Source organism: Panthera pardus, unplaced genomic scaffold (genome assembly GCF_024362965.1).
Source record: "Panthera pardus isolate Hobbes unplaced genomic scaffold, ASM2436296v1 HiC_scaffold_11, whole genome shotgun sequence".
In the NCBI taxonomy this organism is placed as follows: Eukaryota; Metazoa; Chordata; class Mammalia; order Carnivora; family Felidae; genus Panthera; species Panthera pardus.
In genome coordinates, this window is record NW_026526666.1 from 28,425,837 (window position 1) to 28,442,743 (window position 16,907).

Here is a 16,907-nt window from a genome sequence, read left to right on the forward strand (position 1 = left end):
AGATCTGACTGAAGTTTTCATTGGATCCCTCTGGCTGCTGTGTTGGGAGTAGATTGCAGGGGACAGGAAAACTAAGTAGAGGCTGATGAAGTACTGCTGGGAAGAGACGATGGTGGCTTGTACTGACTTGGTAAGAAGTGATTGTTTTCTGAATAGATTTTAAAGTTTAGCTGACAAGTTGATTGTGGAGGTGTGAGAGGGTTAGGAAGTGAGCATTTTGGCTTTAGTATGTAGAAAAATGGAGTTTCCACTACCTGAGATGGAGAAATCTACAGGAGGATCTGGTTTGGGGACGAATATCAGGAGCCCAATTTGAGATATTTTAAGTATCAGAAGCCTAGGAGATATTCAAGTAGAGCCTTGAATATTCAGAGTTGAATTTAAGAGAGGACAGACTTAAAATATGAATTTTGCAGTTATTGACAGAATGATGACAGTAAAAGCCATGAGAGTGGATGAGATTACCTGGGGGATGAGTATAAATGAAATAGAGAAGAGAGTTCAAGAGCTGAGCCTGAGAGTAAGCCAACATTTAAGTTGGAAAGATGAGAGCAAAGCTGGAGAAAACTAGGGAGGTATAGTATCCTAAAAGCCAAGAGAAAAGAGTGTTTCAAAAAGAATGATTTTACTGTGTCAGTGCTAAGGAGTATTCTTGTGAGCTGAAAATGGAGAAACAAATGAATTTATCAACATGGAGATAAACTGGAAAAGAGCAGAGAAGTGGTGAGAACTAAAATTTGAATGAAACAAGAAAAAATTGGAGATAGGGAGTATCGATACCTTTCAGGGATTTGCTGTAAAGAAGAGAGAAATGGGACAGGAGCTTAGAGAGGGTCACGACATTTTTTTTTTTTAATTATTATAAATTTTTTTTTTAAATGTTTATTTATTTTTGAGACAGAGACAGAGCATGAACAAGGGAGGGGCAGAGAGAGAGGGAGACACAGAATCCGAAACAGGCTCCAGGCTCTGAGCTGTCAGCACAGAGCCTGACACGGGGCCCGAACTCCCGGACTGTGAGATCATGACCTGAGCTGAAGTCGGACGCTTAACCGACCGAGCCACCCAGGCGCCCCAACGGTCACAACATTGAGGAAATTTTGGTTTTTCTTTACTTTTTGTTAAGATGGGAGAAATAACCACATTTTTATGGTGATAACCGAGTAGGAAAAATTCATGGTGGGCGAATTCAGGGGTAATTGCTGGAGTCATCAGGGTTTAGGATTTAGCTCATAGGTAGGAGATTTGGTCTACTAACATGGATAGTTAATCCACAATAATGAGAGAATCTAAAATATATGGGAAAAATGTAGGTAAGATGTAGGATGTGGTTGTGGGAGTTTGCAAAGTTCTGTTATTGCTTCAATTATTTTAGTGAAATTAGAAATAAGATTATCAACTGAGAGTGACAGTGGGGTGGAGGGTTGCTGGTTTGAAGAAAGAGGTGCCAAGTAGGCAACAGTGATCTGAGAGGGTGAGAGAAGGAACAGACTAAGGAAATAAATAAGAGTCCAACTGAATTTAGTGATGGTTAATTTAAATAAACGTCATGGTTTTTATTTTTCTTCAGTCATATTTACCAGCATAGGTGCAGACACAGAGTTGTCAGTATGTTGACTCAGTAGTTTTTACCAGGCAAATGTGCTAACTCCTAAGGGAGAGTGGGCAAAGGGGAGGATAAAGGCAAGGGATCATCTATGATGATTGGAAATTAAACTTTGTAAAGAGGGAAGAGAGCACATCAGAGTGGGGGACAGTGAAAAGTTTAGGATCAGTGAATTGTCCAAGAGGAGGATTATTAAGTTTAGGTTATTTCATAAAATGAGTAAGCTGGCAAAAATAAATTGAGTTGTTACAAAGTAAAATTCCCCCATTTTGGTATATTTTGTTTTTTGTTTTTTGTTTTTTTTCATTTTTCGGTATTAAAAAGCGTGCATATAGTTTGAATGTTTGCATATAAAGTTTTCTGGCACCTTATGTTTTCTTAGCCAGTTGTAAAAAGTAGAATTATTGAATTATAGGATATTAGTATTTTTAAGACTTTTGATATGCATTCAGTAAATCTCTTAAAGGGTTTTTCCGGGGTATCTTCTTTTTGGCAGTGAATTTCTATTCCACTAACACCTTGGTGGCTACATTAGGTGTTTCATTCTGGCTCTCCATCTTCATCTCATTTTCTCTTTTCTAACTTAGTAGGGCAAAAATGTCTCTCCCTCTCTTTTTTCTTAAGTGTATGCATCTATTAGTCTTGTTCTTTATGATTTTTACTTTAAAGTTTAGAAAACATTCTTAATTCACTCTGGGAAATATGGTTAAAAAGATACTCAAAAATTAGAAATCAGTCAAGTGATAGATTTTAGTCTACTTTCCTATATATCAGCAATAAACATTTCAAAAATATCTTAGAAAAAGAAATTCCACTTAAAATAAGAATAAAAGCATATGTAAGAACCACCTAAATGAAAAATACGTCATCACTGAAAAACTTTGCATTAAGGCATTTAAAAAAGCTGTGTACAGGGGAGAGACACAAAGAACTCCATGTTATATAAAGTTATGATTTCCCCCATCAAATATTCATTAGCAAATCCAGTCATTAAAAAAATCTAAAGAATACTTTAAACAATAGACAAAAGTTAAAAAATAGTATCCGTGCCTGACTTCAACAATATTATGAGCAATGCTTATCATTAATCAAGTTTTTGGTGTTATGCTGTCTCATTTATGGGAAAAATTTTTTCATTCCATATCACTGTATGTTTTATTACTCTAAGTTTCTGAATTTTTTTTTAAATGTTTATATTTGAGAGAGAGACAGAGTGCAAGCTGGGGAGGGGCAGAGAGGGGGGAGACACTGAATGCAAAGCAGGCTCCAGGCTCTCAGCTGTCAGCACAGAGCCTGATGTGGGGCTCCAACTCATGAACTGTGAGATCATGACCTGAGCTGAAGTCAGGCCTTTAACCTACTAAGCCATCCAGGCACCCCTACTCTAAGTTTCTAGATGAGTAAATGGAGAGTCTAAGATGCTGAATGTTAATGGTGGAGGGAGTATTTGAACCTAAACCTACCTAACTTCAAAACACACTATCTTAACTAACTTAGTAAACTAGTAGTTAAGGTTTTTGGAGGATAAATAAAATATAAGAATGGAAGAAATTAGCTCCACCAGATGTTAAAGGGGATTACAAAGGTACAATTACCAAAATACTGTGGTACTGGTTCAAAAAAGAAACACTCAAAACTTAATAGGTAATCCTGAAATAGTCTTTAATACTGATAAAGCCTATTATATTTATCAATATATGATGAAATAAATGCCACATACATGAGGAATTGGTTTATTTAAAAAGTCATTTTCAGATATTTGGGTATGATTTGGGTAGATGTTAGGAGAAAAATAAATTTAGCTTATTATTTATAGCAAAATTTCAGAAGATTTAAAGGGGATGGGGGGAACCCAGGTGAATGTTTTTAGTTCTAAATTTTGTGATACTTTAGCATTATTTCTATTGTAACATTAACTTTATTCAATCAATTGTCTGGTTGAACTTAATTTTCTAAGTCCTAGGATAAACAATATTTTACTTTTTTGATGAAGTATGTTGAGACCATTTTGAGAATGCCATTTATTTCTTTGGATTTTCAGACTTTAAAATATCTATTAATTGCTTATTTGTCTAAACCACTGTGCTGAATATAATATGAATAGCCAAGAAATGAAAAACACTTCCTTCTCCTCAAGCTATTTTGTAGTCTGAAGTCACACATAAAATAACAGTGATTTCAAATCATCTGAATGTGTTCTAGTGGATAGAACAAGAAAATCTAATTTGCAAAATTTATTATTATTTTTTAATGTATAATGTTTATTCTTGAGAGAGAGAGCATGAGCATGGGAGGAGCAGAGAGAAACAGAGACACAGAATCCCAAGCAGGCTCCAGGCTGTCACCTGTCAGCACAGAGCCTGATGCAGGGCTCCAACTCACGAACTGTGAGATCATGACCTGAGCTGAAGTCGGATGCTTAACCAACTGAGCCACCCAGGCCCCCCTAATTTGCAAATCTTTGTAATAATTCTAAGATTTATATGTTCCAGTTTGTGGTCCACTTAATAAGATACAATAATTTATAGAATCTTTATTTCCTTGGTCTGAGACTTTATAGGTTATATATAAACTATATTTTAGTCTTTACTGGAAAAATAATAGTTTGAGTTAATAGAAGAGGTTTTTTTTAAAAGCAGGAATTTAGAGGATGGTAGGATTGGAAGAAGGCTGGATTGAGTTCTGGAGTAAATTTGTACAAAAGGTAAGGGGAATGTGAAATAATGATGGCACAATAAAGAGATAAAGGATTCTAAAATGAAGGGATAACATATCAGGATTCATATGAAATTATGTTGGTGGAATATGTAAAAAGGAGACAATTTTTTTAATGTAGAGTTTTTTAGTTTTAATTCTTAATAGCAGTAATTTGATAGGGTTTTGGGAGTCAGTGGTTAGGTGAAGTTTTTTTTGTTTTTTTTAATTTGGTTTTACTGTTTGAACTGTGACGAAATGCCAGTAATTAGAGCTTTTCATTTTTTAAGCTGTTTTTTTTCAAATTTTTATTCTTAAGTAGGCTCCATGCCCAATGTGGAGCTTGAACTCACTACCCTGAGATCCATAGTTGCATGCTGTACTGACTGAGCCAGCTAGGTGCCCCCATGTTTTTAAAATTCAAAACAACTCATAAGTAATTAATTTGAGGAAAACAACTCAATCTTTATATTTTCACAATGTAAGAAATATTGCAACTTGGCATATACAAGGAATAAATGAAGGCTGGTCTAGTCCTAAACTGATAATTTGGTATTTATCCTGTGAGCTGCCTTTTTCAGATTTCTTAGTTATTTCCCAAACATTTGAATACTATTTGTGTAGATAGTCTTTGTAGGAGCTAAATGAGTTGGGATCTTTTCTGTCTAATGGGAATGTTAAGACAGATAAGAAAATGTTGACTATGAGTCATAATAGGTATTTTAAGAAAGGGGTTATGTATTGTAGCTTATATTTAAAATTTATTAACAGCTGGAGTGATAAATGTGGTCATTTCCTTTGCCATGTATTTCCTACCCTGAACTTGTAAGAATTTGACAGATAATGTAACCATTTCTTAGACTTCTCCCATTTATAAAAGGTGGTACGTTTTAAGGACATGATTTAGGTATCTTTTAATCTCAGGAATGCTTGCAAGCAAACCTTTTGTTGTTTGTTTGTCTCTTTCTTTTTTCTTTTCTCTTTTGTTTTTTGCAGAGATTACGCACAGAAAATAGACTTTTAAAACAGCGCATTGAAACGTTAGAAAAAGTAAGTAAATAACTACTTTTGTATGCAAGCTTCTGTTGTATGCACAGTATTATTTTTTATTTTAAATAATGGCTCAAGAAATCTATCACATGTCTCCACAAAGTTGTGATATTGGCTGCTTAGCTTGCCTACCTTACTACTTTACTAAGTAACTTGTTATTCATAACAATTGATCACTACAAGTCCTTGAGATTTAAGGTTAAAGTTTTAACTGAGGTTATTATTAGAGTAACATTGGTACCATTTATTTTCTTTACATATAGTCTCTAAAAAAGTATGTTCTTTAGAAGTAGCCTATTGAGAATCCATTCTGAATAGCATTTTAAAAATGGCTTTCAAATGTTGCCCTGACTCTAGCCATATATTAAATGTGTCAGTGATTCCTTTAATGCCTAGGATGACTTGAAGTTTAGCCAAAATGACTGATTGCTCATATAAAAATTCACCATGGTGTTGATTTTCAACACAGGGGAATTGTGCTTAAACTTTTGGTTCTTAGACTTATTTTGATACTACTTTTTACCTCTTTCTTCCTCTCTGTTTCATATAAAATAACTAGGCAAATGTGGAAAGTTTTGCATTATTTTTAATGTACTTTTAATGTAATGTCTGTTGTAGTATTATTTTAAGTATTATATTAAGTAATAAAGGTACAGTCTAAGAGGTTTGGTTTGTCAAAAGAAAAGGCTGAATTCACAAAGTCTTTTGGTGTTTGGCGGGGCTTTTTTTTTTTTTTTTTAAATGGAAGATGAGAGTAAGTAGATTTATAGATGATATTGCAGAATCTTAAAATCTTCTCTGAAAATCTACAGATTGATATTCAAGAAAGAAAACATGAAGATGTGGATAGTTTGGATATATGTCTTTTGTTGGAAGGCACTGATGGTTTACTAAATAACACCACACACAAGGATAGGATGTTTATTACGTGTCTTTTTGTTGTATAATAATTTCAAGTACATTATATTAAGTAAAAAATAGTTTTCCTGTATTCATTCATCTTATTAGAGTTGTTTTGAGGATAATTCTATTTTTTTGGTGACTCTGCAGAAAGGTTGAGCTTAATTTAGTTTTTAAGCCATTTTAATTGTATACTATGTTTTTCATTAAATACTCAATTTATACTAAAATATGTTTTCCTAGGTGGTATTTTATTTTGGAGTGAGATATTTTCACAGAGAAAGTATTTTTATTTCATTGAACCTTCAGAAAGATAAAGGTGCTATAGGAAAGTATTAAGTTTGGATTTTACTTTAGAAAATTAAGTACCTTTCTACCGGCTTACATGGCCTAGGTGTGTCCTTTAGCACTTGGAATTCTAGAAATACTTAGGTTTCAGTTAAATTCTATAACCTAAATGTTTACTTTCTCAGTTTTTGCTAGAATTTATTAAGTTGAGCTCATTAATTTCATTTGTCGTATTTTCCTTGCTTTGCTTCTTTGGAAGTTGCTGTTGTACAAATTGCTGTCACACTTTATAAGTGGAATTGCGTACTCAAATTCCTTCTCCCTTTCTTCTAAGTGGTTTGACAATATGGCTGATTCCAAACATAGAACTTAAAAGTATGCTTTAAAAGAAGCTATTTGCTTGTCTCAAATGATGAAAAACTTCTTGGTATTTGTGTTCGTCTTCTAGAAGCATATAGTTTTCTATGGTCTGTCCTCATTTTGATATATTTTTCTTAAGAATTAAGGATGACACCACACACAGTAAAAAATAGCTTTAATGTCAAATCTATATGTTCATTTTAATTACAATGAAAAGTAGATGGAATTTGGGTATGCTTTGTTTCTTCTTATTCCTAATTTTATGCACCTTTATTTTATTTCTTTCTCTTAAATTTCTATCTGAATTTTTCCTTTTGTAGGAAAGTGCTTCCTTGGCAGATAGATTGATACAGGTATAGTTTTTTTCGTTTAGCATTTCCTCTAACTTTACTTCTAAGGGAAGCCCTAAACCTAGAAAATCACATTTTAATGCATGCAATTTTACATGCATTTTTCCTAGCAATAATTTTTTGGGGCAGTATATTATGTGCATAAACTTAATTTTTTATAACGGTGCATTATCTTGGTTTATTAGATACCTTTTGCACGTTTTAAAGCTAACCTTATTTTAAAGTATTTATTCCAAAATGGCAATCAGTGGATTCTGTGAAATTAACTACTATTCATTGAAAGTTTTAGTTCTGCATGTGCAACTCAGTAATATTGCATGAATTGAATTTTTATTGACTGAAAGAATTATTCTTAAGATTATCAGATGAATTTTCTTATTTAGTTTCCCAAAATTTGCTGGAGTGATAATGAGCTGCTGGTTAATAATTACTTAGGCTGTTCTACTTAGGTTGTTTGAGGTGATTTTTTTTTTTTTAACATGTCACAGTAAATAACTAAACCTCACAAAGGCAGTCTTTCTTGAATCTGTCCTAAATTGCTTTACACACACACAAATTATGTCCTAAGGGACAAGTGACAAGAGCCCAGGAGGCTGAGGAAAACTACCTCATAAAACGGGAGTTGGCCACCATCAAACAGCAGAGTGATGAGGCCAGTGCTAAACTGGAGCAAGCTGAAAATACCATCAGGAAGCTCCAGCACCAACAACAATGGGTAAGGAGTCTGGTAGTGCTTTTTCTCACTTTTCTCACCTTTCTCATCCCCTTCCCTTTAAATTTTTTTTTTTTTTTTTAAGCACAACTTCTGTGCCCCTATTTTAAGTAATTTTGTTTTCTACTTTAATTGAATTCTTAATCATTTTTATATTCTGTAATACTTAAGGGTCTTATTGTGGTCTAGAGACTCTTCATTCTAACGTCTTTTTCTGTCTACACAGTTTTTTTAGAAATAGGTAATATTTTCATTTCTTACATTATATTTTAAGTCACAGAAAATGATGTTTGTCATACCTACTTTTTAGTTTTTAGAAATCTGTTTCATACTGGTATTTTGCCACAGGAAAGTTTTGAATCTTAATTCCACCTAGTTCTTGTTAATGGTGCAGATGAAATATCACCCAGCGTGGAGAATATGTGTAATTATCTCATTTAAAGTTTTGATAATGTGGGGATTTCTGTCTTGTGAAAAACTATAGCCTTAACTTCCTACATCAGGACCTCAAATTAGGAGTTAAGGTATATGCTTACATATTTTCAAGAGAAGAGAAATTTCAAAGTAAAAAAAAAAAAAATGAATTAAAAAAATATGTTAACTAATTTAGGGTATACTGAACAACTACTCATTGTACAGCTATTCTCAGGTATCTTTTGCAACTTAGACATCATTTTCCATTCTCAAATTCAGACTGCTATGGTATTAAGGAGATGAGGGCTAAAAAGAAAAGCCAGCTGTTTATTTTTGAAAAGATACTATTTCTTGTTTCAGTTTTCTGTTCTTAGGAGTCGGATTGTAACAGGAATGGGCAGAAAAAGTTGTGTTAAATTTAGAACTCTATATGGGTCTGGAAGGCAAATAGAAGGACTTCAAAGTTGGACATTACTTTTATTCAATAAAATTAAGAAATGCCATCATCAACTGGCTACAAATATCAGAAAACTTAAAAGCAAAAAGAAGATATAGGCAGTTGAAAAAAACCATAATAACATAAAATTATTTTTTCTGTTATGTTAATGAAGATGGTTTAGAAAAATGAATAGAAAAATGATAAAAGGATACTAAAAAGTAGGGAACTCAAATAGTTCTGACTTTGTATGAAATGTCAGTATCAAAGCATAAAAATAGATAAAACAGAATTGAAGGTTCCTTTTGGGGATTAAATTGAACTGAGTTATTAGTGTAATGTGATTTTGTTTCAAGCAAAGATAGTAAGTATTATGTTTGCAATTAGCATAAGCTACAGTCCTAAAACATTAGAATCATGGATTACTAGTTTTTTTGCATAGGTTTTCAAATATTGAGACCTATAGGACATAAAAATCAGAATTTGGTTTATACCGAAGTAAAGTGGGCAAGCAAAAATAGTCAGAATGAACTGAAGCTTTTGAAAATGTAACAAAAGAATCTTTTTGTTGTTTCAAGGACAAAATCAACTCTCACTGTGAAGCTAAAATATAACAAGTAGAAAGCAGGCCTCTATTTTGATTTTGTTTCCATTTTTTTCTCACTTGGCAGTAATTCTTCTAGACTGGAATAAAATGTAAAACAGAGCACCTGGGTTGTTCAGTTGGTTGGGTATCTGACTCGATTTCAGCTCAGGTCATGATCCCAGGGTCATGGCATCGAGACCCGAGTCAGGCTCTGCACTGAGCATGGAGCCTGGTTAAGATTTTCTCTCTCACTTCAGCCCCTCCCTCCTGTTCTCTCAATTTCTCTCTCTCCCTCCCTCCCCCCCCCCCAAAAAAAAAAAGACCCATAAAGCAGTGATCCACAAAACAGGTGAAAGAAACAGAGCCTTGGTTAAATTTCCAACTTCAAAGTGGAGTGCATGCATATCCCTAGATATTAAAATACTTTGCAAAATGATCATAAGAATATTCTTTAAAGGATTTTAGAAAGTAAGATACACTAAAGGCTTTGAGGCAGGTAAAATATAGTTCTTAACATTTAGTAATAATGGCTAGATACCTGAAAAGACAACCAATGACCTTGATGATGCTTCATTAAAAATTCCCAGACATCTGGTTTGTGAACAATTAGAAAAATAACTTTTATTCACTAAAAGGGAATTTACTATGTTTAAGTCATAACAAACTAACTTTGTTTCTGCAATAAACAAAAACTGTTCCATAAGTGCAGTTTTAAAAGTTATTTGAGGGCACCTGCATGGCTCAGTTGGTTAAGCATCCAACTTCAGCTCAGGTCATGATCTCATGGTTCATGAGTTCAAGCGCGAGTCAGGCCCAGTGCTGAGCTGACAGCTGGGAGCCTGCAGTCTGCTTTGGATTCTTTTGTCTCCCTCTCTCTCTGCTCCTCACCCCCCCCCCCCCCCAAAATAAATAAAAACATTAAAGAGTTATTTGGCACTCCCATCTTATCTTTCTAGCCAAGTTTAGATAAAATAGTAAACTTAAGTGGTTTTCTAGGTGATTAACCATATCAAGAGGTTATTCATGTTAAAGCAAAGAGATGTCAGAGGTTTTTGTCTCCTAAATTGATGCTTGCTTGCTTGCTTTCTTGTTTTCTTTCTTTCTTTCTTTCTTTCTTTCTTTCTTTCTTTCTTTCTTTCTTTCTTTCTTTCTTTCTTTCTTTCTTTCTTTCAAGTTTATTTATTTATTTTGAGAGAGACAGAGACTGTGCGAGTGGGAAGGGGCCGACAGAGAGGGAGTGAGAGAGAATCCCAAGCAGGCTCCTCACTGCCCGTGGAGAGCCCAATGCAGGGCTCGAACTTACAAAACCATGAGAGATCATGACCTGATCCAAAACCAAGAGTTGGACACTTAACCAACTGAGCTACCCAGGCGCCCCAGCCAAGTGTTTTAATGTTACCTAAATCCTTATATACAAGGTACGTTTAAGAATTTTATACATAAAATATTTCAGAAATGTTGCCAATATGTTGTATAATCAATCAATATTCTAAAATATTTAAAGTATATTCAGAATAAGTAACTAAAATAAAAGGGTATTTCACAGAAATCTATTGCCTTGCCCTTAAGTTTAAAATTCAGAGAGAAGTCTTAGTGATGGCTTTCTATAACAAAAGACTTAGAAATTTTAATTGACAGGAAATGGGGAATTAGCCAATAATGTAATATGATTTATCTGCCACCCACCCCCTGCCCCATCCCAAGTAGTCTTCTTAGAAATATAATGACCCAATTTATTTTTTTTTAATGTTTTTTTTTTTTTTACGTTTATTTATTTTTGAGACAGAGACAGAGCATGAACGGGGGAGGGCCAGAGAGAGAGGGAGACACAGAATCTGAAACAGGCTCCAGGCTCTGAGCTGTCAGCACAGAGCCCGACATGGGGCTCGAACTCACGGACCGCAAAATCATGACCTGAGCCGAAGTCGGCTGCTCAACCGACTGAGCCACCCAGGCACCCCTATAATGACCCAATTTAATTCTAAGTAGCTTGCAGAAAATTTGTAGTGTTGTGTCTAGTTTGAATACGGAGACTTGTGTGAAATGTCTACACATTGTATTATGGCCAGTGTAGGAAAGACTGTGGCAGCTTGGGATATTTTTAGACTGCACTAAAGAAGACTTAAAAGAACATCATAGATACAGTCATTTGAAAGTATCTCAGGGGCACCTGGGTGGCTTGATTGAGCATCCAACTTTGGCTCAGGTCATGATCTCATGGTTTGTGGGTTCAAGCCCTGCATTGGGTTTCCTGCAGTCAGCACAGAGCCCACATTGGATCCTCTCTCCTCCTCTCTCTTTGCCCCTCCTCTGCTTGCTCACTCTCAAAAATAAATAAACACTAAAAAAAAAAAGTATTGGGGCACCTGGTGGCTCAGTTGTATAAGCCTCTGACTCTTGGTTCCAGCTCAGGTCATGATCTCACAGTTTGTGAGTTTGAGCCCTGTGTCTGGCTCTGCACTGACAGCTGTGGAGCCTTCTTGGGATTCTCTGTCTCCCTCTCACTTGGCCCTCCTCACTTTATCTGTGTCTCTCAAAATAAATAAACATTAAAAAAAAAGTATTTGAGAGGTTATCTTATGGAAAAGTGATTAGCCGTTTTTGATACTGCTTCAGAGGGCAGAATGTGTTTAAGATCCAGGGATAGAAAAACTTACTCATTGGAATTTTGACAAATGGAGTAGTTGCTTTGCAAAGTAGTAGTGAGTATACTACTGGAAGAAAGTGAAATTTGTTGTCACATGTTTTGATCACAGCCTTCCAATGTAACTTAATGAATTCTTCAAAACTTGGAATAAAGGTTTCAAATCTCTATTCTAGCAGGAGGTATTAAATCAGTATAATCATCTACCACCATCACTCTCTACTATCAATAGTGTCATTTTATTGATATAAAGAGCTTTGGATTTCATTTATGGGACTGAATTCTAGTCCTCTTATGCTAATTATGTGACCTTTGATATTCAAGGACTCAATTTCTTTTTTCTCTAAAGTGATTACATAGGGTTAGACCGTCTCGTCTAACTTTTTTTTTTTAAAGTGTATTTATTTATCATGCACATGTGTGAGCCAGGGAGGGACAGAGAGAGAATCCCAAGCGGGCTGCATGCTGTCAGTGTGGAGCCCTACATGGGGCTAGATCCCAAGAACTATCAGATCATGGCCTGAGCTGAAACCAAGAGTTGGATGGTTAACCAACTGAGCCAACCAGGCACCCCTCTCTTTAACTTTTATTTATTTATTTATTTATTTATTTATTTATTTATTTATTTATTTTTACTATTTTTTAATATATAATTTATTGTCAATTAGGTGTTTCGATACAACACCCAGTGTTCATCCCAACAGGTGCCCTCCTCAATGCCCATCACCCACTTTCCCCTCTCCCCCACGCCCCTCTCTTTAACTTTTTAAATGAACTTTATTGAAGTATAATTTACATGCAATAAAATTCATCAAATTTAATTGTATAATTTGATGTATTTTGGTAAATGTATCTAGTTGTATAACCACCACCACAGTCAAAATATAGAATATTTCTATCACCCCCAAAATTTCCCTCATGTCTCTTTGCAGTTCACCTCTCCACCTCCAGCAACTGTTGTGCTGTCACTGTAGTTTTGCCTTTTTTAGGATGTCATATAAGTGGAATCATAAGGTATGAAGCTTTTGTGTCTGGCTTCTTTCAGTTAGCATATTCCCTCACTTTTTTTTCTTTTTGACAATTATTTTCTTTGTGATAAAATAGATGCAACATAATATTTTCCATTTATGTGAATAGTACATTTATAATGCTCTGGAACAATAACTGCCATTTATTTCTTGAACTTTTTCATCATCCCAACAGAAGCGTTGTACCTATTAAAAAATAGTTCCCCCCTTTTCCTTCCCCTGGTAAACTGTATTCTACTTTCTGTCTTGTATGGATTCACCTCTTCTAGGTATGTTACGTAAGTGGAATCATACAATAATTATCCTTTTGTGTTTGGCTTATTTCACTTAGCAGACTGTTTTCAGGGTTCATCCCGGTTGTAGCATATGTAAGAATTAGGTAGTTTTTACTGTGGCTGAATAATACTCCATTTTATGTTTATACTGCATTTTGTTTTGTCTGTTGATGGTCATTTTGATTTTTGACCTTTTGGCTATTATAAACAATGCTGCTGTGATCATTAACATACAAGTATCTGTTTGAATCCCTGTTTTTAATCATTTGGCATATATACCTAGAAGTGGAGGTCCTGGATCATATGGTAATTCTATGCTTAACTTTTTGAGCAAACACCAAAGTATTATCCACAATGGCTGTACCATTTTACATTCCCACCAGCAATGTACAAGGGTTCTAATAAATTTCTCCACATCCTCACCAACTCTTGTTATTTTCTGTTTTGTTTTGTTTTGTTTTTGGTTTCTTATTTTTTAGTAATAGCCATCCAGTAATTGGAGGTGATATTTCATTGTGGTACTGAGGAATAAATTTAACAAAGAAGATGAAAAACTCACATTGAAAACTGTGAGTCCTTGTTTATTTAACTATTGGTGAAAGAAACTGAAGACATAAATAAATGGAAAGACATCCCATGTTTATGGATTGGAAGACTTAATAGTGTTAAGATATCAACACTACCCAATATGATCTACAAATTCAGTTCTGGGTGCCTGGGTGGCTCAGTCGGTTGAGCGGCCGACTTCGGCTCAGGTCACGATCTTGCGGTCCGTGAGTTCGAGCCCCGCGTCGGGCTCTGTGCTGACAGCTCAGAGCCTGGAGCCTGTTTCGGATTCTGTGTCTCCCTCTCTCTGACCCTCCCCCTTTCATGCTCTGTCTCTCTCTGTCTCAAAAATAAATAAACATTAAAAAAAATTAAAAAAAAAAAACAAAAAAAAAAACAAAAAAAACAAATTCAGTTCTAATCAATCCTATCAAATTTCTAACAATCTTTTGCAGAAATGGGAAAGCAATCCTAAAATTCACATGGAATGGCAAGGAGCCCTAAATATTGAAAATAGTCTTAGAAGAGTTGAAGGATTCAAACTTCCCAATTTGAAAATTTACCACAATCCTAGAGTACTCAAAACAATATGATACTGTCATGAAGATAGACATATAGATCAATGGAATAGAAATTTTGACAGTCTAGAAATAAACCCATATATCTATGGCCAGTTGATTTTTGACATGGGTGCCAAGGCCATTCCATGAGTAAAGAATAGTCTCTTTGACTAATCGTGCTGGGAGAACTGTATACCCTCATGAAAAAGGATGAACTGGGATCCACCCCTACCACATGCCATATATAAAAATAAACTCAAGGGGCGCCTGGGTGGCTCAGTCGGTTAAGTGTTCGACTCTGTCTCAGGTCATGATCTTGCGGTTTGTGAGTTCGAGCCCTGTGTCGGGCTTTGTGCTGACAGCTTGGAGCCTGGAGCCTGCTTCAGATTCTGTGTCTCCCTCTCTGTCTGCCCCTCCCCTGCTCATGCTCTGTCTCTCTCTGTCTCTCAATAATAAATAAATGTTAAAAAAAATTTAAAAAAACCTCAAAATGATCAATGATCTTCATAGAAATTTTATAGTTTTAAAATAACTCTTCTATGATTTTAAAGCTGTAACAATCTTAGAACACATGGATAAATCTTCATAACCTGCAATTTGGCAAGAGATTCTTGGATACCAAAAGCATGGGCAACAAAAGGAAACATGTAAATTCGACTCCATCAAAATTAAAACCTTTTGGGCATCAAAGGGCATTATCCAGAAAACGGAAGGGCAACACACAGAATGGTTTAAATACATGCAAATCATGTATTTGATCAGAGTTTAGCATCCAGAATATATATAAAGAACTCTTAGAACTCAACAAAAAGACAACACAATTTAAAAATGAGCAAAGGATTGCAACATTATTTACAGTTACCAAGACATGGAAGTGTCTATTGAAAAATGAATGGATAAAGATAGTAGTGTATGTATGTGTGTGTATAAACAGGAATATTTTTCAGCTACAGAAAAAGAATGAAATCTTGACATTTACAACAACATGAATGAACCTTGAGGACATTATGCTAAAAGAAGCAAACAATAGACAAATAACCTTGTGGTCTCACTGATAGGTGGAATCTTAAAAAAAAACAACTCATAGATAAAGAGAACAGATTGGTGGTTGTCAGAGGTGGGGAGAGGGAAGGTGAAATGAGATGAAGAGCAGTCAAAAGTTATAAATTCCCAGTTACAATTGAGTCATGGGGATTTAATATACATCATGGTGACCGTAGTTATTGGATATTTAAAAGCTAAGAGAGTAGGTCTTAAGAGTTCTCAACACGAGAAAAATTGTGTAACCATATGGTGACAGATACTAACTAGGCTTAGCATGGTGATCATTTCAAAACATAAATAGTGAATCATTACATTCACACAACTAATATATGTCAGTTGTGCCTCAATAAAAAATTTTTTTAATGAAAAAAGGAGTTAAATAGACCTTTCTCCAAAGAAGATATACAAATGGACAAGTATATGACAGGACACTCAACATCATTATTAGTCATTAGGGAAATGCAGATCAGTATCATGATGAGATACCGTGTCACACTCACTAGGATAGCTATAATAAAAAGCCGGAAAATAACAAATGTTGGCAAGGAGATCGAGAAACAGCTGCTGTGGAAATTAGTGGTTCCTCAAAAAGTTAAACGTAGAATTATCATGTGACCCACAGTTCAATTTCTAGGTGTATACCCAAAAGAATGGAAAACTGCTATTTAAAACAATCATGTGTACACATATTTGTAGCAACACTATTCACAAAACGGATATAGCCCAAAGGTCTATCATTGAATGGATAAACAAATTGTGGTATATGCACACAATGAAATATTGTTCAGCCACAAAAAGGAATATAATACTTGTACATGCTATACTGTTGATGAAACTCCAAAATCTTAAGTGAAAGAAGCCAGACACAAAGATCACATATTGTATGATTCCATTTGTATGAATTATCCAGACTAGATAAATCCATAGAGATAGAAGGCAAATTGGTATTTGCCAGAAGGTTTGGGTGGGAAAGGAGTGAGAAACTGCTTGATAGGTAAGAGGTTTTACTTGGACTGATGGAAGTATTTTAGAACTAGATAGAATTGGTAGTTGCACAACATTTTGAATGTCTTAAATGTCATTGAATTGTTCACTTTAAAATACTTATTTGGATTTTGCCTCAATAAATTCTATGAAGAAAAAGAGACTATGGAAATGAAGGTAGAAGTCTCAAGAAAATAACACACTTAGTTTGAATGGTTGCAGTAGAAAGGTGGGAATTCGAGAGAATGTATAACATCCCAGTGCTGGAACCCATTCGTTAAGGTCAGGGTAGGACCAGAAGCAAGTGAGCTAACTTGTGTGAGGAGCCTGAGAAGATTTAGAGCTCCCTCAGGGCTGGGGTTGGGCTTGTTTTTATCGAGAGTTGTGGTTGCATTGAGACAGAAATTGGAAATGTATATGGCATAATAGC

At 34.9% G+C, this 16,907-nt stretch overlaps 1 protein-coding gene across 10 annotated transcripts in view; it reads left to right on the forward strand.

Moving 5' to 3' along the window:
• Positions 1–16,907, forward strand: part of EVI5 (ecotropic viral integration site 5) — a 241,354-nt gene that overhangs the window by 118,259 nt on the left and 106,188 nt on the right. For 8 of the 10 annotated variants that reach the window (XM_019437920.2, XM_019437919.2, XM_019437921.2 and 5 more), the window contains 3 exons: positions 5,297–5,350; positions 7,219–7,251; positions 7,817–7,963. In XM_019437920.2, coding sequence (XP_019293465.1) covers positions 5,297–5,350; positions 7,219–7,251; positions 7,817–7,963 — 234 coding nt within the window. The remainder of the gene's footprint in view (positions 1–5,296; positions 5,351–7,218; positions 7,252–7,816; positions 7,964–16,907) is intronic. The other 2 variants (XM_019437925.2, XM_019437926.2) reach the window with 1 other exon arrangement.